We start from the raw sequence: 21663 nt of genomic DNA on the forward strand, positions 1-21663 counted from the left end.
AGCTAACAGCTTACACTGTTGAAAACTTGGGCCAAGTGGGTCAGAGCTAAACAGAGAAGAATGAGCCAAGAGATGCTGTTGGCGTCCTCTGCAAGGCGACTTCCACATGTCTGACATCACTCAGTCCTTGCAACCCTTGGAGGTCCTCATAACTACCGTGTTCGATTTCATATCTGGGATCTTATACGGCACAAAGACATTAAATCATAATTTAAGCAAAGCGACAGAATTTCCATTTTAAACTCAAGTCTGCTTGACTCAGAAGTATGTGATTCTCCCTCCACACATCACATGTCCGTAACAACACACACTCTGAGCTAGTGTTTAAGGAGGAACTACTATGTGCCAAGCGTTGGCGTGAATAGCTCGCATGGATTCATTCATGTAATCCTCGCAGAAACCCTATGAGGCAGATACTATTATTGTTTCCATTTTATAGATTAGGGAAATAATGTAGAGAGAGTTTGCATAGCTGGCCCCAAGTGGCAGCTTAGAAGTGGTAACTTCCAAACTCAGGTCCTGGAGCCCGCATTTTGAACCATGGATTTATAAAAAGCCTCCAGTCTCTCCTCCCACGGGTGAGGAGCTGGAGACATGAAGGCTAAGGCTTGTTCTCCCACAGCATCCACAGCAGCATCAGTCACAGAGCGATCTTACTCTGCTGCGTGGTAGGTACAGGACCATCCTAGCGTATTCTTCGTTGCTAAAACCTAGAGGTAAATTAGCCATGACTACTGTTCATAGACAATACTCAAAGCTTTTGATGATGAATCACCTTATATGAGAACTATCTAAAGAGCTAAAAAGAGAATCATCTGAAGTGGGAAAATTCAATTACAAAATAAAATAATAGTATTTTGAGTTACAGAAGTAGGAGACGCAAAGACAGCTTCTGCAAGGTGGGATATGTTATATTCCTTGACCCGGAGTTTGCCTTGCAATCTTGCAATAATTTATTGCATATACACATGAACTTGACTTTTCTGAGATACATACACACACACACACACACACACACACATATACATTTCACAATAAAACTATTAAAAACCAATACAAATATTAACTAAGAGTATGATAGGTGAAATATTAAAGCTATTTTAGGAAGACCCATCCAAAATCTTTAGTTAGCATCTCGGGTACAGATCTAAAATACCATGAAAGATCTCAAGTTTTTGAAAGTTAGGGCTCTTCCTGTTGTTGTTAACTGTTTAATCATTACGCTTAATATGTGAGCCATACAGCAATCTCTGCTCTCTGTAGTAGAGAAAACTCATCCCTGAAAGGTCTGTTTTACTTTTTAAAATAGCTACTATCTTGAATTAGCATTACTACATGTATGGTTATACCATTAGCTGGAGAATTACAAGCGAGGGACAGTTCATCTCAAAACCCAGACCCACACCCCCCCGAGTGGACTGGGAATGACTTAAGTAGCCGGGTGTTTCTGGTGCAGTTCAAGTGTGTCTTCTGTTTTGTCTGGGAGCCGCTTGTTCTACTTTCTCTTTGCTAAGACATTTGTTGGCAGGTTCTGACAAGGAGAGCTCAGGACTTGCCAAGAGAAACATGGCAGGATCCAGCGTGTATTTCCCGTGAAATAAGAATGCCAGTTCCGTGCAAACAGGAAAACAATTCTTTCCACTGGAAGGCAATTTATAATAATTAGCCTGAGCAAGACAACTGTTTCAAGATAAGAAAATGGATGGAGCAAAGCCAGCAACAACAGAAAGATGAAATAACTACAGAAAGATGAATCTTCTCATTGCGCCTCAGTATGTTGAAAAATACCTAGTAGAAAGCTTCATTGAAATTATTTTGTATGTGTCTTGGTGAGACAGGGCGCAGCAGTCTGGGTAACGTGAGCCCCGCTGTGATCACCGACGCTCTCCAAAATTAATCTAGAATATGGATGGTGTAAAGGAAAAAAAGGTTCTCTTCTCTTTAGCAGAAATACAGTACAGAGAGCGGAACAGGATTAGCAGCCGTGAATCAAGGCTTCCGTCCCTTTAGCTGTCAACTCCCCCCGAGAGCGGCAGGCATTCCAATCTGGAAACTGAAAGGCATACTGTGGTTTGCAGGTTCTCTTTGTTACCCAGACAGCTGCTAATCGTCCTGCTGTGTGGGGAACCCCGAGACAATGCTGTAACATTTAGCTTTCTGACATCCCCAAGCCTCTAGATCAGTCCCCAATTAAAGATGTATTAATCACAAACACTAAAAGCCAGGATGATAGATGCACCCAGTATATCTCTGCTCTTGCTCTTTACTTTCCACACTCAGGTTGCTTCATTTACAGGCAGAAATGCTTAAAAGCTTGCTCCAGAAATGGACCAATAAAAAGCCTTACTTCTAATTTCCTACCCCTGAAAAAGCCTTTGAGAAAGAGGTAAGACATTGATCATTCTGCTAAAAGAGCTTGTCTGCTTCAATAAATAGATCTGGTGTGGCTGTTGTCATCTTTACTTTTAAGTGAGATAAGTAATTCAGGAGTGTGGTTTAGCCACTGCTGCAGGGACCCACCCCACAAAATCATCTGTGTAGTTTTAAAAATGCCATTAAATAAACCTAGGATACAAAATATTAATAATATTAATATAGTACCAATAATCTCCTCCAGGTCATGCAAATCACCCTCAGTTCATGTCCCCAAGCAAGAGGGAATAAATGATAACTTATTCTAGATTCACATTGCTGGGACAACAGAAAAGTGTATCGTTGGATGAAGTTCCTTGAATTCCATGCTTTGAAATGTATGTTAATAAATGAGTCTCCAAGTTAGTTTTTCACATTGGTCTCATTTTATAAGAGCCTTGAAAATAGCCTCATTAAAGTCTCCATCAAAAAGTATCACTCATAACTGATTCATAGCTATGACCTGGTAACCAACCCCAAAACAAACAAAGAAAAAAATTTAAAAATAAAAGCAGCTAGCAGGATGGATATTATCATAGAAGCCCCGAATCCAATTATCTTTTTCTCCCCTTACATATCATTTTCATAGAAGGCTCCTAATCACTATAACACAGAATGAAGAGAAAAGCCTGAACCCATGGGGCTTATGTAACCTCGGCAAAACAGCAAGAGCCGTTTCAAGTTATTGGAAATCTTTTGAAATTAGATTTCTTTCTTTCTTTCTTTCTTTCTTTCTTTCTTTCTTTCTTTCTTTCTTTCTTTCTTTCTTTCTTTCTTTCTTTCGTCTTTCTTTCTGTCTTTCTGTGTTTCTCTCTCTCTCTGTCTCTCTTTCTTTCTCTCTGTCTCTCTCTCTCTCTTTCTCTTTCTTTTTCTCCTTCCTTCCTTCCTTCCTTCCTTCCTTCCTTCCTTCCTTCCTTCCTTCCTTCCTTCCTTCCTTCCTTCCTTCCTTCCTTCCTTCCTTCCCTCCTTCCTTCCTAAAGTCTCTGAGGCTAGTGGAACTCACGCGAGACAAGTATCATATTTACAAGGTGCCGGTTGGTGCCAACACAAGGCGCCGAGTTCCTTGGCTTTCAGTGGAGTCTGAATCTATCGTGAATAACTCCTTCCCCATCACCACCACAGTGACAGTCCACTGTCTTCCAAGTTGAAAGACTAGGAAGCCAATTACTGTCACTTATGATGTGAACACCTGTCGACTAAGACCTGGACCGAGACCAATGCCATTACCATACTGCCAGATGGTCGGGCCTCGGACCACTTATTATGGAGTACAGATTCCAGGAGATGACCTAAAGACAGGAAGGTCCAGAGTCCCATTAGTCATCTCCCGAGCCGTCCAATTCTGCATCACTTATACAGTTGGAAGATGATACCTATTTTTCTTAATGGTCGTTTAAAGAGACCCCATGATCAGCTCAAAAAAGTCATGGTATCCATAAATTGAAGATATAAGCTCCTTAACTTGTAAGCATTTTCAGCAGCCAATGTCATTTTTATCTATGAAGTACTTTTTAATAATTCATTTTTGTTTATCTTATTTCACTTTGAGACACATAGGCAGAATAGAGGGGGAAGAACAGAAATAAAAGTGTCTGACAAAGAATAAATTGGAGTATGAAATGACAGGCTGCAGATTGCCACTGGCAGGGTGAGACAGGCAGAGGGAACATTCCGATGTGCTTGTAGTTGCAAACCTACATGTTCTACACAACTTAGAATTATTCCCAGTCCAAAAGTTGCTTGGCTTAAAGAACAATGACTAAATGCTGAGATGTGATGGCCATGGATGATAAAGTAGAATATTGAAAGTAGAAGAGATAGAGATGGAGAAAAAATAGAGATAGAGATAGAAGACCACTCGGGTGAAGCCCTGAGACTCTCCATTTTTAAAAAAATATTTTTTACTAATTTGAGAGACAGAGAGAGAGAGAGAGAGAGAGAGAGACATTGATGAGAGAGAACCATTAATCAGCTGCCTCTTGCACACCCCCTACTGGGGATTGAGCCTGCAACCCTGGCATGTGCCCTGACTGGGAGTTGAACTGGTGACCTCTTAGTACATGGGACAACACTCAACTAACTGAGCCATACCAGCCAGGCTAACACTCTTCATTTTAATCCAAGTTTGGTTTCACTGCATAGAAGTCTGGGAAAGTTCTGAGTACCAAGTATCAAAATACTTAGTGGACAATATCCACGAACCATAGAATACTGAGAAGCTGGTTTTTAGTACTACCTAAGGAAGCCTTTGTTTTATTTGTAGCCAAGTAGTTTCTGTTCAGTTTCTTGCTTGCTATGAAGACAAGCACAAAGAAGTGACTGGTAGTGGAGAGAAGAGATACAGAGACCTTGGGGTTAAATTACAACCAGCACATTTTGTAAATGCTTCATATACAAATGGTCACCACATGCTATGCTCTCAAAAATGTGGCCATGAAATGATACTCTTGCAGGCCTCCTATTTGAAACTCTATCTTTTTGGCACTTCTCTTAAAAGTTATGATAGAGGTTAAGAGAAAGAGCATAATTTATGAGAAGGGATTTTAAGCTTGGGAATTTGCAACCATAGGATTAATTTTTTTTTTTTCAATTTTGGAGTATCCGCCAGATACATAAATTGTATGTGCCAGATCGTTTAAACTCCTGCAGGCATTGTAAGACCGAGGCTGAAACAACAGCGCTATTAAACTTGAAAATAGTAAGGCCAATAGATTGTCTCCAACGGAATCTGTGCTTCAAGTTGACTTTGGTAGTCATGAAGAACAACAAAAAATGTAGCAGGAAACTGATAATTTTTTAGGATTTGAATATTTTTTAACACCAGGAGTTTCACAGCATCTCACTGGGGCCTCTCTTTAACACAACCTGTTGAAGTGTGAAATTCGTAGGACTGGCTCCATCTAGCAGTCAATCTGCAAATACAGGAAGGACCTCATTGGAACAACATCTCACTTAGAAATGGTCCCCAGCATGGTCTCCAGGAAAGACTTTGGAGCAGTTTTATGAAAGTACTCCCTGGGTGTTGGAAAGAAGGAGAAAATCCATCATCCAAAGAACATGTACAGCTAAGGTCATACCTTGAAGACTTAACAGTGAGATTTATTTCTTTTTTAAAATACATTTTTATTGATTTTTTTAGAGAGAGAGGAAAGGAGACAGAGATAGAAACATTGATTCATTGCCTCCTGCACACCCCCTACTGGGGATTGAGCCCAAAACCTGGGCATGTGTCCCGACTAGGAATCGAACCGTGACCTCTCAGTTCACGGAACGACTCTCAATCCACTGAGCCACACTGGCTGGGCAACAGTGAGATTTAAAGGCTTCGCATCTACCATTCTTCCCAAACAACACACTTTATATTATGTAAATATTCCTTATCTATACTACCAGCCTCTTAGAGCCACACCTGAGTTAGCTGACTACTCAGCATCCATGTCTACAATAAGGTATTTGAACAAAATGTGTGGTTTTTTTCTTTATTTTATAATTTTTTTCCATCATTATTTATCTTCCTTATACCCACTTCCACCTCCACCCACCACCCTCCTCACCCCCCACAATCATCACACTGTTGTGCGTGTCCATGAGTTCTTCCTCTATTTTTATTTTTATTTTTCTCAATCCCTACAACTCCCCTAACCCACCAGAGCTGTCTGCCTGCTCTCTAACAAGCAAACAGAAACAGATTTAATGCGTGGTTTTTGTTCTTTTTTTAAACTCTAGGGCCACTGTTCCTGGTCAGAACAAGATCCTCTTAATTTTCACAAGGGAGAGATTTGGCTATATTCACACTCCTTGCTTTCAATGGCAAACAAAGCTACAAAAATCCCAATCACACACTGTGGTGACAATTCGTCTCCTATTTAAAATGGAGAGAAATAAGGTGATGTTAGCTCCAAGAATCCCCAAGCCTCCAAAGGCATCCTCCTAGAAGTTTCCTAAAATCACACTTCCCTAGAATCCTGCAGGACCAAGATCAGATTCAAGGGAATTCCATACAGGCAAGGGCTCCACCGGCAACTCTTAGGATCATCTGTGATTTTCAGATTGAAAAAAAAAAGACCTTGATTATCTTGGAGAGCGAAAGGAACACTTGATTAAGCTCTCAGCCTGCTGCATATTTAAAGTCAATGTCTGTTTGTATGTTGTGAGCCCAGCTTTGATAAAGGAACATGGAGGAAACCGTGCTCTCTCCCACCTGTACACATACGATGTTCAAAACACACTTATTATGCTAAAACATAACAGGGTTGATTCAGGAGGCAGATTTACAGCTCGCAGTATGTTATCTAGACAATGCCAACTCTCCCGGGAGTCATTGTGATCTTCCCCCTTCAGACCTTGTTTTAGTGGATGGACCTCGTCCAGGCCTGTTATGTAGAATGCACCTGTTGGTGGTAGGTCCCTACTGAGCACCCACTGAGAAACGGAAGCTACATATTTAAGTCTGGTTTGTATGCACTGGTCACTGACAAAAGATTCCTAGATAAGATTTTTTTAAAAATAATCTACCCACAGCCTTCACCAAAGAGGCTTCTTTTGATAGTGAGGACAAAACTGCCTGAGAAATTCATGAACATAATTGATCATTTGGAAGATCCCCGGCAAAAGGAAGTGGTCCACCCTTCCCCTTTCTCTGTCCCCCGTCCTTCCAAGAGTGATAGAAAAATAGCACACATATTTCAGATCACTGCCACATCACCCGTGAGATCATTTAAATAGAGTATGTTTTAGAAAGGAGTCCTTGTGCTTTGTCACAACAAAAACCAAAGATTGTTCGGGAATGCCACAATCAAGTTTCGTTAGGGCGGACTGATCAACGTATAGGAATGGACGAAGAAGGAATGGAATGTAAGAGTTGTTTCTTCAGCCTGGTCAGTGTGGCTCAGGGATCGAGCATTGTCCCATGGATTGAAAGATCTGGGTTTAATTCCTGGTCAGGGCACATGCCCAGGTTTTGGGCTCAATCCTCAGTAGGAGGCAGCAAATCGATGTTTCTCTCTCATGCCGATGTTTCTATCTCTCTTCCCTTTCCTCTCTCTCTAAAAAAAATCAATAAAAAAATTCTAAAAAAAAAAGATTTGTTTCTTCAGTGATGTGTCTATATTGCTGCCATTCTGCGGACTGTCCAGCACTCTGTGTACTGAGTTTTGTATGTGGGACCAAATCATTTCCCAATGAAAGCCACTGTGTGCACTAGGCATGAGACCACACCGATGTCTGGTATCGTCTCTCTTTTTCTGTTATTTCAGTTTGGGGGCAGCCTGTGGAAACTTTTTCATTCTTCTGGCATAGGCAATAATTGAGAAAGTGTGTGTGTGTGTGTGTGTGTGTGTGTGTGTGTTGAGGCAAAAGGTAGACACTGGGGAAGACTTGTTTAAAAGGAGACATTTTAATGCTAATGGATAGAGCTAAGTCTTGCTCATCAGGACAAATTACAGTGTAGAACCTGACACCGCGCTCACGAGTTTTGACCTGGGGACAACACGCAGAATGCTCTCTTACTGGACACCCACAAGGAAATGGCACGGGAGCACCCACATTCAGAGACAGCTCTGGATATTGGGTGACACGCCAAATGGATTCTGGGTAGTTCCTGCAGACTTCAGATCTCCGAGTTCAGGATCAGTCCTGCAGCATGGTGGCTGGTTTTCCTGGTGTTTCAAGGGGAAAACTCTTAAAGACATCGGCAGGGGGCTAATGGAAGCTTTGATAAAGTTTCTCTGGATCTTTTTACTAATGCTCAATTGTGAACTGGGGTCCAGAGTCTCCTCTGAGGAGACAGTAATTAATTCAGCCCGTCGGAGTGACAGACAATTTAAAACCTTTGCTCGCTCTCCCCTGTTCATTTCTCTCTCATCTCAGTCGGGCACTTATTTTTTCAAATCCCTTGATGGCTTCCCCAGAGGATGCAAAAGTTGGCAGTAGTATTCAAAGTAGCAAGCACAACTCTGAGAAATAAGAAACAAATCAGAATTAGACTGTCAGGTGTTTAGAGTGAATGTCGCCAAATGGATTTCCCTCCTCACAAATGAACATGTGTGCATATTTCTGCAGGAGCTCAGGAGAAGGAGTCAGGAAAAATAGTGTTCTTGGTCCTGGGTGCATAAATACAACTTTCATTTTTCTGGAGTGAAATATTCTCATCTTAAAAAGAAATGCAGCCCATTTTTTATTTATATGCAATAATTACTACTGGGCTCTACAGACATTTGTCTATGCTGCTCAGTCAACCTTGAAGCTGGATAATTTAGTAGATTCTTTTGGAAGGCTTTTATTATTTTTCTCCTCACCAGGACTTGTGGTACCCACGCTGAATACAAATTCACAAACCCTAGTGCCACACACCAGAAGCTGGGGCATTGTATATGAACAGGTTTATATTATTCTTAATTATAATCATAATTGGTGAGCATGCTTAATAATTATAGGGTGGTAACAATATTCCCTAAACATAAAATTAGCTTATGTACCAAGTTAGAATCAAGAGACTATTCACTTAAAAAAAAAAAAAGTGCATGTTTTTAAAATGTGTGTTTCCTAGGCCTTGTGAGCAAAACCTGGAGCCCTCCACTGGGTCAGAGCCGGTGATGAGGAAACCACAGCCTGGCTTCTCTGAAGCCCATTACGTGTTTATTCAGGCCCAGACAGGACTTTCAAACTAGCTTCTACTTTATAGAACTGTCCCAACAATTACCTACCAACTACAGTTGGCCCTTGAACAATGTGGGGGAGGTTAGGGGCGATGACCCCACACCCTTACAATAAAAAATCCACTTGTAACTTCTGATTAGCCCAAACTCATGGGAAGTCTTCCCCATTGCACAAGCAGTCCATTAACATCTATTTGCTATGTTATATGCATTATATACCGTATTCTAACAATAAAGTAAGCTAGAGAAAAGAAAATGTTATTAAGGTCATAAGAAAGAGAAAATAGCTTTAGAGTAGTTATTGAAAAAAATCCCCATGGAAGAGGACCCGCCCAGTTCAAACCCATGTGGTCAACAGCTCCAAGGCTGCGCAGACGATTTCTCCACAAAGCCTCTCAACGGAATTGCTTCTCGGGTTGTTTGAAAGATTTTCACATGTCTTTGGAAAGCTTTCTGACTTACAGATTTCACTAGTTTTTCATCTTGTGTTTTTCCTTTAACTTTCTTAGACGCAAACAACAACATGGTTTACTTGAGATCAAAGGCAGACGAGAAATCATCTCAGTGAGGAGACACGGGAACGAGCAGCGCATGTTATTATTTAAAGAGAAAGCCGCTGCCAAGATCCAGGAACCATCACACAGCAATGAGCACTGAGAACGCAAGTCTCCAAGAGCATCAGGACCCCTCGGAGAACAGTCCAGCCCACTCCACACAGGCACTCGACCCAACGTCCCTGGGAGAAGACGTGTAGTAGGCAAAGGCGAACTAGTTCGGAATCCCCATTATTTTTGTGAACTCTTGTTTATGCTTTCAAAACCTCTAAAAAGAAAGGGGTCTTGCCAAATATCAAAAGTCTTTCAACTGGGAGATGAACCGAAACGCTGGTCCTCCGTAACCTTTGCTGCGTCACTTCCAGCCAGTGACACCAATGTCTCACCACCTTCCCAGCATCCGTTCTCCCTGGCCCTCCCTCTTGGTTCAGAATTCCAGGGCAGGGTTCAACGCACGGGCAAGATGGGTCATACGGGGTGTGGCAAAAGTAGATCCACAGTTGTGCGTAGGCAAAACCCATTGTTTATTCTTGTGTTATTATTTATTCACCATTGTGTTGTTTTCCATCGGACCCGCGGTAAACCTGCCATTGCCGCACCCTGTGTGTTCTCTGCAGACCCCCGATTCTGTGGGAGCTCCTCAAGCCCACGGGTGGCCTGTGAAAGCAGCCCAGACAATACAAATGAGTGGGGCCTCGTTCCAGCCCAACTTCTCTACGGACTCTGAAATTGCAATTGTATATAATTTCCAAATGTCACAAAATGCTACTTTTCTTTTGGTTATTTTTAACTCCTTATTGATAGGAAAACCACGCTTAGTGACCTGTACAACACCAGGTGGCAGATCCAGATTTGGCCTCTGGGCCATAGTTGGCCAACCCCTCTTAGGGCACTGAGGAAGCCAGAGATTTATGCCTCAACATATCAACAGAGCACCCCCCTTCCTTTTCAGGCTTACAGAAAAGCATTCGTCATATCTCATTTGGGTTTAATATCCCACGTTCATTCTCACAATCACCAGGACTATCTTTCTGTTTGTTATTGTGATCTCAAACCACACCTCAGACCCACCCAGCACTGTCCCTCCCACCAGAACCATTATGGTACGACCTTCTGCTTCAGTACCTTTCAGATCAGGCCAAGCTGGACTTCCTGATGTATTTATGTCCTCCCTGTTCCTTTCTGCTCTTAGACATAATCACGCAATAGTCCCCTCCTTGGCAACCGTATTCATTTCGATCTTGGTAGAGGCAGAATTTTATACATTAAACTAAAGAAGTTTCCAGGAGCCCTCTCCAAAGCTCTGTTCTTCATTTGATAGTTGTAATTTTGCAGCTTTTTAAAAAATTCACCCCAACCTTGTCTAAGCTTCAGACCTCACAACACTTAGAGCCACCATGCCTACAGCACATTCCCTACCTGGTGGCCCTAAGATGCTTCCCTTCCTCCCACCATTACCTGGAAGCTTTCCTCTCACTATCTGGAAGACAGGTAGCAATTATACCCAGTAGGGAGGAGAATTCCCACTGTTCTCCATTATCTCACTCAAAGACCACAATAGGTCTAATTAAAAGATGGCAGAGAAGGAGAGAATGGGAACTTACCAGCTGAGCAATAAAAAGATAGTCGGCCTCTTGTACTTAGTTATTTTCCTTTCTCTACTCATTATTTTGGTTACATTAAATGTATCACTCCTTGACAGAGTTCACTGGTTATTTTCACTGTCAAGAAATGTGCAAATCAACAAAGAGGTGCGAGCATCTCAGGTGCGCTGTGCAGGGGCATCCTGACGAGGTGTCCCGCCCCTTCGTCGTCAGCGCCGTATTTCCTGGCAGGTTTCAAACGCTGTCTGTCCTAGAGAACGAGGCCAGTCTGACAAGCAGTACCAGTTCATCTGATGGCAAAGCAACTGGGATTCTTCACAAGAGGCCCCAAAGGGCCTTTGTAACTGCCTGTCCTCTGAGAACACTGTGGGTGCGTTAGGTTGCCAGCTCCGGGCAGTAGAGTCCAGCAAGGACAGGCTGGTGACAGAACCCTTAGGAGGTGGGCAATGCTATGAAGTTACAAGTTCTGTTTTTCCAACGTATCCCTTGAGCAGAGTTTCTCTGTCTTGGCACTGCAGAAATTTCGAACCAGATGAGTCTTTATGTGGGGACTGTCCCATACATAATAGGATGTTAGGCAGCATCCCTGGCCTTTACCCACTAGAGGCAATAACACATGCCCTCCTCCCAACCGGACACCCAGAAATGTCTGGGGAGGGACCTAGAATAACTATACAAGAGGCACAGCTAGCTTACTGTTTTGCCCTTCGAAGTAAACCCTTTGTCTGGCATGGTGGGATTTTAAGGGGTGAAGGGAAGACAGGGTTCGGATGTATTCCGATAATTCTGCTCAAGCATTTTTGGAATTTTTCCCACTCTTGGAATTGCCTGCAGAGGCAGTTTCGGAACATCAGAGAGAAATAGGCCCCACTTCTTTATGCTCACAGCTCACGACTATCTTCTCGGAACCACAGAATTTTAGGATTGGAAAAGATTTTAGAGATCAGCTAGGTTCAAATAGTTACGTAATCCATCAAATATCCAAACTCCTGCAAACTCAGAGTTTTTAAATGCTTGTCTCTAGGACAGCACAGCTCTACCAGAGAGATCAGCAGATGTATTTCACTCTAAAGTACCCGGAACGGTGTCACATGCAAAATAAAAATAAAAAACCACAGCCCTTGGGTGCAATTTGGGGTTCGTATAGAATACCAGCCATAGGAGTTCATAATCATTTAAAATAACACAACTTAGGGAATGATCCGGCCCCATAGCTGGAAGATAGGTATTGCGGGGGGGTGAGGGGTGCATAGGAAAAATGGGCCCAGTGATATTAAGATCTGCTGGCAGCTATCACAGCATTTTTAGCAAAAATATTCACAGTTATGTTGCTTGGCCAGGAAAACCCTATTTCATTTGTACAGCATTTCTCTCCCCCAGTGACACATGGTAGGTTTGTTAAGAGGCTCCACTTAAGTCAGAGTAAACCAATGAAAGCCATCGAGAAAACAAATCACCCAGCAGTCTGCTTATTCATTTTTCATAAACATCAGAGCCATCTCCTCCTAAACAAAGGCAGAGAAGTTGCAGGAGGATAGCAAACGGAGGCAGAGAAACAAAAGCTTTCAAGGGGAATCTCACTCTGTTCCTTTTGGACTGTAAGCCGGAAACTGACTCTAAGGAGAACCGCCCTTACCCTCGTCTGATGTTTTCTCAGGGGGCGACTTCAGCCGGAGCCCCCACTCATCACCCTCCCCCCTCCCCTTCACTGCTCTTGGCACAGAGGTAGGGGGTGGGGGCGGCGTATCTCACAAAGAGAATTTGGGACAACGATGTCTCAGCTCAGCCCTTCTGCTCTCTCGAACCTGCCTTACTGCACAGAGTGGCCATTTGGGCAAACGCGGGGGTACAAGCTTTATGTTGAAGGGAGCCTGCCATCGGCCAGCTGGGCTAGACGGTCTCTGGGGGACACTGGGTGTCACCAGAGCCAGCCCTTTTGGCCATAGACATAAACTGACATCCTTCCATCAGTTGATCAGCAACAAAGCTGACAGTCTGAGTTCCCTTTGTCTTGTCTTCTGGGTCAATCGGTTTTGAACTCAGGAGGGGTGGGAAGAGGTGTCAACAGTCCCTACGACACCCCAGTACGATTTAGGTGGAATGGTTTCAATGACCATGTGAGAAGACCGGCCCACTTCCACCACATTCTGCAACTAAAGGATCAAAGCCCAGCGAAAGCTACACCTCACGCCCAGAGTCTGCCCTCACAGATGGGGCGGGTGCCAAGCGTGCATGCGTGTCGTTAATTATCTAATAATTTTAAAAGAAGGCAGCGAGGGTTCCCTGGTTTCAAGTGGCACCGGCTCTGACGTTAGCTTGGGTGAGTCATTTCGCCTTCACGGAGCTGTTCCCCTGGGGTCTCAGACGTAGCTATGATACAACCAGGAATTCTAGAAGGTTTCATTCTCAGATATGTTATTGATGAGAGAAAGAACCCTGTGAAAATGGTGCAAAATTGGAGAGAGCCACGGAGCTCTGCGGCCTCCAGGATGTAAATGCTAACATTCATTTATTCTGCGTACTCCTTACCGAGTGAGACATCATTGCCTGTACAGGTCCCTCAGGAATTTAATTTAATAAAATGTTAGGAACGGCTACAATTAGAATATAATTGTGTATGTGTAAATATGCTTAGGGGAGCTTTGACAGAGTTTATGGTCGCTACATTCACCCAGAATTTTGGCCTGCATTATTAATTCGCCCTACGATAAAGGAAGGGTTTGTTAATCAAAGATAAACCACCCCAATGATTTTGAATTAGTGAACTCCAAATTATGTCAGGATAATGAGGCAGCACTGTGCACTTACACGACTTCGCTAAGCGAGAGCTCTCTGGCTGGCCACATAGGAGGTCTTCTTATTGAAAGATTTATTTTTAATTTTGAACAGCTTGCCAGCATTACCTTTCTTAAAAATTACAATAAGGAGCTGGAATTTTGTCCTATTCAGCAAACCTCCTGGCCGGACTGCTCGCCACGGAGGAGAAAACAACCTCATTGTGTCAGAGGAATTCCCTGTCCACCTTTCTCCGGGACCTGAACGAATTACACCCACAGTGTTAGGAAGCTTTGGCCTTTTTCCTTCCCTTTGTGGGGGAAGGATCTCTAGCCCGTCTTCTTGGTGCTCCCTGCGCCTTCCGGCCTGTGGGGGTTGACATAAGCCCGGGGCTGGAATCCACGTGCGCAGTCACAGACATTCCCCCAGCATCTGCGGGAGCCAAGGCCGTTCTCAGCACGTCTCCCGGGGGCTGTTCCCTGCCAAAGAGAATGACTTCACCTGCACACCGAAGCCTCAAATGTCCGCTCCTGGTCCTCATTCAGCTACGAATTTGAAGCGGTGATGTGTTCTGAGAGAAGCTGAAAAGGTCCTTCAGAGCCGAAGCGAAGAATACAGGTTGGATCGCAAATCAGACCCTTTAGAGGACGCAGAGATCACTGTGCGCCTTGCAGGCTCCTTCTAACTAGAGACGCCTGTGCCACGGATGTATTTCCCGGGACCAATGCGTTACATTTCCACTTGTCCTTCCGAGAGAGAACGAAGCAAGTACTGCACCGAGTACTGCAGTGCTATCAAACCCCCCTAAACCATGCTAGTCTTATAGAAAATAAATCTGATGACCACTAACAGTGTTCACAACCTGGAAGTGCAGAAATAAAGAAGCATAACCCAACGATCTGTTCATACCACATATTTTAAGACTGCCCACCTTGGCATGACTGAAGCTGCCTACCGGGAAGACTTGCCATTCTAGCTCCAGTTCAAAATCTTCCCCGTCGAACTTTTTGTTTCTTCTAGAGTGTTCAGGGGAAAGTGGACAAAGAATGGCTTTGGGTTGGGACACCAGGATACCTCTCACTATAGATCAATTAATACAGACACATTTACCTAACTACTGAGTGCACTTACTGAAACATGCATTGAAGAGAAAAGGGCAGGAAGAGGCGATAAGATTGTGGGCAATTTATAATCCTTTTCTGGCAAAGTTTGTTGTTCTTAAGAGCCTCGCAAAAGAATAAACCACAGTCCTTTATCTTGCTCCCTTTAACTCTCCAGAAATAAGTAACAGGGAGCCAGCAATGGGAAGCATGTGGCAGAAACCCAGAATGGAAAATTAGCATGAGGACGCTGGAAACCTCTTCAGGGGAGGGATGGGGATGAGGGCGTCAGGGGCGGGAGCCTAGAAATCCAGATTCTACTTGGCACTTTGAAATAACGGATATACCAATTTTGTAACAGTTCTGCAAGTAACTCAGCAGAAACACCTCTTAAACAAAAACTGATTTTTAGTCATCTCTATTACAAGACAAAAATGATGCAGGAAAAGGGCTGTATTAACTCTCCTCCCCCACATGTCAGTGGTGGATTCAGCTATGAAAATGGCAAAAGTAGTATGTGTTTTAAGGACAATTTTGTCAACCACACAGATGAAACTGCCCATTAAGCCATTCATTGTTCACAGATGTACATGGTGATTCTGGTGCAGAGGCTTATTTATTGATTATTTTTTAAATTTTGAAGTAAAAAACAAGATCAGAACAATAGCTGTGAAGCCTTCTGCTGGAAACTACAACAAATACGAACATACCAGTAGAGATTGGTAAAAATTAACTGCACCATCCTCAATAGTCTGTACATCCTCCAAGGCGCAACCGTGGACCTTGTGATTAAAATGGCCACTATGAGTCCCTTCCAAGAGAAGTCCAGCATGGAGCGGCCCAGCTCACTGGACGGTCACCTGGTTTCAATCACTATCATGGTCTTCATTTCATCTTCAGCTCCTAGTACAGGGCATGTAATGCAGCTGACGTCCCAAAAATTAGTTACTGAGTGAATACCTGTAGAACTTTAATATCATTCATGGATAGCAACACAAGACCTTTCTCTATGCCATATACATTTAGACCATATAATAGAGTGGATCCGAGTCCTACCTGCTTGGTTGGTTGTCACGGTGACTGACACTGACTGATCCGTGCTAGGGTTATACTTGGACACTCCATTCACCGCCCAGATTTCAAATGTGTAATTGGTATGAGCCAGGAGGTCAGTGATGGAGACTTTGGTGGTCTTCAGGCCACTCTGCTGTGGGGTGTAGTGGACCCCACTTCCGCAGGGTCGGCACTTGCTGGAATCGCCAGCTCCGCATTTCTTGCACACCACGTTGTAGGAAATGTCCTGGCGGCCGCCTGTGTTCTGAGGACTGCTCCATTCCAGGTTCACCGATGTTTCATTGACGTTCGAAATCAAATTGAGGGGAGCAGATGGTGGGCCTGCGGAAAGGACAAGAAAAAAGTATACCATCACACCAAGAACTGACATGATCCTTTCAGAATCTCTCAGTTTACATCATTCTCTGCCACTATTAGAGGTAACTGGGTCCCAGCCGGTCTTCTCAGTGGTTAGAGCATCGGCCCTCAAACCAGAGAGTCCCGGGTTCGGTTCCTGCTAAGGGCACGTACCTCAGTTGCAGTTTGTCCCCAGCCCTGGTTGGGCCATGTGGGTGACGACTACTTGATGTGTCTCTCTCACATTGATGTTTCTCTCTCTCTTCCTCCCTTTCTCCCTCTTGCTCTATCTGAAGATAAATGCAAAAATGTCCTTTTCAGGTGAGGATTAAAAAAAGAGGTCAATGGGCCCATTTGGCAAAGAGCAAACAGCACATCAAGTCAGCAAAAAGATTCTCTCAAAGAACAACAGGCTGAGTGTCGTTTTCATGTGTGTGCCAACGAACCCAGCAAGGCTTGCCGCTCTGACATGCAGAGCCTGAGTGAGCTCCAAGGCCACGCTTCCTCTCTGATGTGGCGGGGAAAGATCACAACCTATCTACTTTACCCCTTATCATCTGAGAAGTGGGTATGCAAATGTGGCTGTAGTTCCCAGGGCTGTTGTGGGACTTGGCAAATAAGGTTATATATCCCCTTTGAAGATAATGATTCCTAATAGCGTGTGTCATCAATATGGAACAAAGTGAACTGTATAGATAAGCTTCTTCAGTTCAACTGGCAGGTGAGGATTAAATTGTTGACGGGTGATTAGTAGAAACTGGTTTAACCTGGTTGCAGAGACACTGAAGGAAGGTCCTGTTGCTGAAAGATCTCAGTTGGAGGCAGATACTGTACAAAGGCACCCCCCACGTTCAGCCCTTGAACTGACCGGGGCTCCACAGGCCCGTTTCAAGCACACAGGTGCCCCCTGCTTTTCCAAAGTTTGCTTTACGCCTCTTTGCTTTGACCAAAGACCTGCATTACTAGCTGTTTCCACTCACTGAAAGAAATCCAAAGGTGATTTTTGTGCTCATGAGGAAACAGTGAAAAGTGAGTAAAGTGTCCGGCGTTCATTCTGCAGCTGACGGGGGCAGCAGGCACCTGCGCCCCGACCCCTCATGGATCCACGCGGCCCCGAAGCAGCGAGCAGCCTCAGCTCTGAACCCTGCGGCCCGGCCTCTGCGCTTCCTCGCAGTTCATTTTGTGCATCCCTTAGCAAGATGCGTGCTCAGGGGATGACTTCTTCTCCTGAAGCCATTGCGGCTCCAGAAAGGTCTCCCAGGAAGTCTCCGCTTTCGGATGGCGGGGGAGACCTGTACTATTACCGACATCAGAGTTTCTGAAACGGGAATGGTGGCGATGGCTGTTTTGAAACAGAACAAGTGATCCCCACGGATAGTGGTTAATTTAATACTACTACTGCTACTACTAATAATAAATAAGACCATAAAACCATGATGGACCCTCTTCTCCTTGCTGTAGACTAGTCTTGACCTACCAAGAAGTTATGACACAAACTAAGTCAAGGAGAAAAATCCGGCTGGGAGACCAATTTTCTTGGTCTGAGCTGGTTCCAGACGTTTAAAAGACGCCTCCACACTCTAATCAAAAGTATCAATTCAATGCAACAGTTGGAAACACGGTTCAGTCCTCTACGAAAAGAGCCAAAGTGAGTTTGAACGACGGTGTGAGTTCTTGCTCACCTATCGATTCCACTTCCTCTTGACTGGTCACCACTGCTTTGAGCACAGGCGCCGCCGGCCTGCGCGGTCAGCAAACGCTGCGCCTTGTGGAGCACAGCGGACGGTGCTGTTCCGAGTACCACCGGCAGGGGGCCGGAAGAGGTGGCCCACGCACAGGGGTCTGTTCAGTGTTTATGACTCAGCTTATGTGAGGAAGGGCTAAAGAATGTGGGTGGTGGTTTGCTCAGCGGTTAGAGCATCGGCCTGCGGACCAGGGCGTCCCAGGTTCAATTCCGGCCAAGACCACGGACCTCGGTTGCGGTTCATCTCCGGCCCCGGTTGGGGTCGTGCATTGGTACAACCAACATGTGTCTCTCTCACAAGCATGTTTTTTTTTTCCTCTCTCTCTCCCTCTCCCGCTCTGTCTGAAGATAAATGTAAAAATATCCTCAGGTGAGGATTAAAAATAATAATAATAATAAATAATAATGATGGTGGTAATACTGAATAAGGTTAATTCACTCTCCTTTCCTCTTTGTACAGCTTATTTGAAGACTATTTTAAAACAGTAAGTGGGTCCTCCCCATGACCTCTTGAGGAGAATTACTGATCTCTCTTGCTCTCCATCCTAAGAACCCTACAGGAAAAATGCTCTTGTAAAAATTGTGTTAAAGGTAAGATTACCCCCACAGAAATCCCCAGAGAGAAAATACACACATCCTTCTTGTTTAAGATTTAAATTTGAATCTAGGGTCCTTAGCACAGTGACTGGGAAATAAGAGGGTCAAATACATGGTTTCTGACTAAATGAAGAAAGCTCTTTAAAATCACTGACTCCGCGCTCTGGCCGGTTTGGCTCAGCGGTTGGAGCATTGGCCCATGGACCAGAGTGTCCCAGGTTCGGTTCCCGCTAAGGGCACGTACCTCGGTTGCAGTTTGTCCCCGGGGCTGTGTGGGTGGCAACCACTCGATGTGTCTCTCTCATGTCGATGTTTCTCTCTCTCTTCCTCCCTTTCTCCCTCCCACTCTATCTGAAGATAAATGCAAGAATGTCCTCAGGTGAGGATTAAAAAAAAAAAAAAAAAAGAATAAGTAAAATCACTGACTCCGAGAGCCAGATAGGGTGGTAAAGATCACTAGGTCAAATTGCCTCGTTTTAAAGATGAGGAATTGGAGATCCAGGAAGTGAATCTGATAATATGGAAAGTCTGTGCAATCTAATCAGTGACAGAATCTGAAACCCATGAGCACTACCTCCCTCTGTGGGGTTATTTCCACTCCACCATATGACCCCCATTAAAGGTATGAGAACAACAAAATCAGCAGTTTCAACCAAAATCTGAGCTGTAAAGGTAGGAAGGGGGAGTGTGTACCACGAATCCTGTTCAGATTCCGCAGAAGCGGCCACTGTGGTGCGATCTAGTCCTAGTTTGTCTCTGAAGCTGCCCACAGCTCGGCTTGTGAAATGGGTCTGCCACTGGTTCTCATTTCGCTGCAACTTTCGAGGGTTAAATAAAAGTGACTCTCAAATCCCATAACCTCCTTGCCAAGGTTCCCGGTCCACTTTCACATGGGAAAATGTGACACAATGAATCAGGCAGCACAGAAGCAAAAAGTCAGTCATTAGTATGTAGGACGGGGCATGGCGATGTCTAAACAGAGAAGAAATGGAGCAGAAAACTAGATGGTCACAGGCCTCAGAGATATAACACAGCCACGTGGGGGGAAAAAATGCTGCAGGATTTCAAATCGGAGGGCTGGCCGGAAAACAAGTGGTAATCAGCCCAGAAACCCTTCTTCCTTAGACAAGACTCGGGTAGATGCTCAAGGAAGGACAGAAACTGGGCGAATTCAGATTCGGCGTTGTCTCCGCGAATGGCCTGGGGGATGGCCCCGATGCTTTATGCTTTGCGGCCGCAGGGAGGGAGGCTCCCAGGAGCCAAGCTGCCGCCTAGACATCAGACTACGACAGAAGACTGAGGCCCAGGGAGGAAAAGGAAGCATGCTTTGTACATTAAAATCAGTGGTGGTGGTATTGTTTGCGGAATTGTGTTGTTTTCTTTTTAACTGTTGCCAGTTAAAAGATAATAAACATATGAAGTGTGTTTCCATTTATAGGGAGGGGTTATCTCTTTCTCAGAAAAGAAGGAATTCTCTTCTCAAGACATAAGAAAAAAGTAGGGATTTTAATACAGTCAAAAGTCAATCTGAGCCCTGGCCAGTTTGGCTCAGCGGTTAGAGCGTCGGCCTGCGGTCCGGAGAGACCCGGGTTCGGTTCCCGCTAAGGGCACGTACTTCGGTTGCAGTTTGTCCCCGGCCCTGGTTGGTCGTGCGGGTGGCAGCCACTCGATGTGTCCCTTCACGTCGATGTCTCTCTCTCTCTCTCCCTCCCACTCTATCTGTACAAAAAATGGAAAAATATCCTCGGGTGAGGATAAAAAAAAAAAAAAAAAAAAAAAAAAAAGTCAATCTGAGCCCAACAGACACACTTAGCAGCGGCTAAGAAGGAAAGGGAAGAGGCATTCGAAGTAACACAAGTCCTCTCAATAAATACAAGACATTCAGAAGAAAAAAAAAACTTAACTTTTAGATTATCTGCTCTCTCTCTCTTTTTTAATTCCTCTCCTGAGGATATTTCTCTATTTATCTTCAGATAGAGAGGGATGGAGAGGGAGAGAAAGAGAGGGAAAGAAACATTGATGTGAGAGAGACACATCAACTGGTTGGCTCCCACACGACCCCGACCAGGGCCAGGACTAAACCGAGGCACATGCCCTTGACTGGATTTGAACAAGAGACTCTTTGGCCCACGGGCTGACTCTAAGCCAAACTGGCCAAGGGTAGATTATCTGTTCTTTTGCTTGTGTAAGTATTATATCTGGGAATTTAGGAACAATTACATTTCTGAAAGGTGACTGACTTTCTCAGCAGAAGTATGTCCACCTGCAAATAAGTGTCCTATTAAAAACACAAGACGTATCACCAAGAGGAATAAAGGTAGCATTTGCTTTAATGTTCTAGTCATTATATTGACATCGTATCTACTGATGCAGACACCAGCATCAGGTAGCTTGTGGGTGATTGTGAATAGCAGGGTCTTATGCTTCCCAATACCGGCCTGAGTGTCAGACTGACAACAGTCCTGCTCAAGCTGTTGTTCCACAGTTCAGGTGTGTATTTCTATTTCCTATGTTATTGGAACATGGTCTTGCTGATCAGACACATACTACACATGTGTTTTCTTCTTTTTTTTCTTTTTTTATCCTCACTCGAGGACATTTTTCCATTTTTTGTTCAGATAGAGCGGGAGGGAGAGAGAGGAAGAGAGAGAGAGAGAAACATCGATGTGAAGGGACACATCGAGTGGCTGCTACCCGCACGACCAACCAGGGCCGGGGACAAACTGCAACCGAGGTACGTGCCCTTAGCGGGAACCGAACCCGGGTCTCTCTGTACCGCAGGCCGACACTCCAACCGCTGAGCCAAACCGG

At 44.3% G+C, this 21663-nt stretch overlaps 1 protein-coding gene across 1 annotated transcript in view; it reads right to left on the minus strand.

Annotated features, from left to right (window-relative positions):
* The window catches only part of EPHA4 (EPH receptor A4), a 138816-nt gene that overhangs the window by 43558 nt on the left and 73595 nt on the right, over positions 1-21663 (minus strand). The window contains exon 5 of the mRNA XM_036254352.1: positions 16158-16496. Within this exon, the coding sequence (XP_036110245.1) occupies positions 16158-16496 (339 nt within the window). The remainder of the gene's footprint in view (positions 1-16157; positions 16497-21663) is intronic.

The sequence above is a fragment of the Molossus molossus genome, unplaced genomic scaffold (genome assembly GCF_014108415.1).
Source record: "Molossus molossus isolate mMolMol1 unplaced genomic scaffold, mMolMol1.p scaffold_m16_p_11, whole genome shotgun sequence".
Taxonomy (NCBI): domain Eukaryota; kingdom Metazoa; phylum Chordata; class Mammalia; order Chiroptera; family Molossidae; genus Molossus; species Molossus molossus.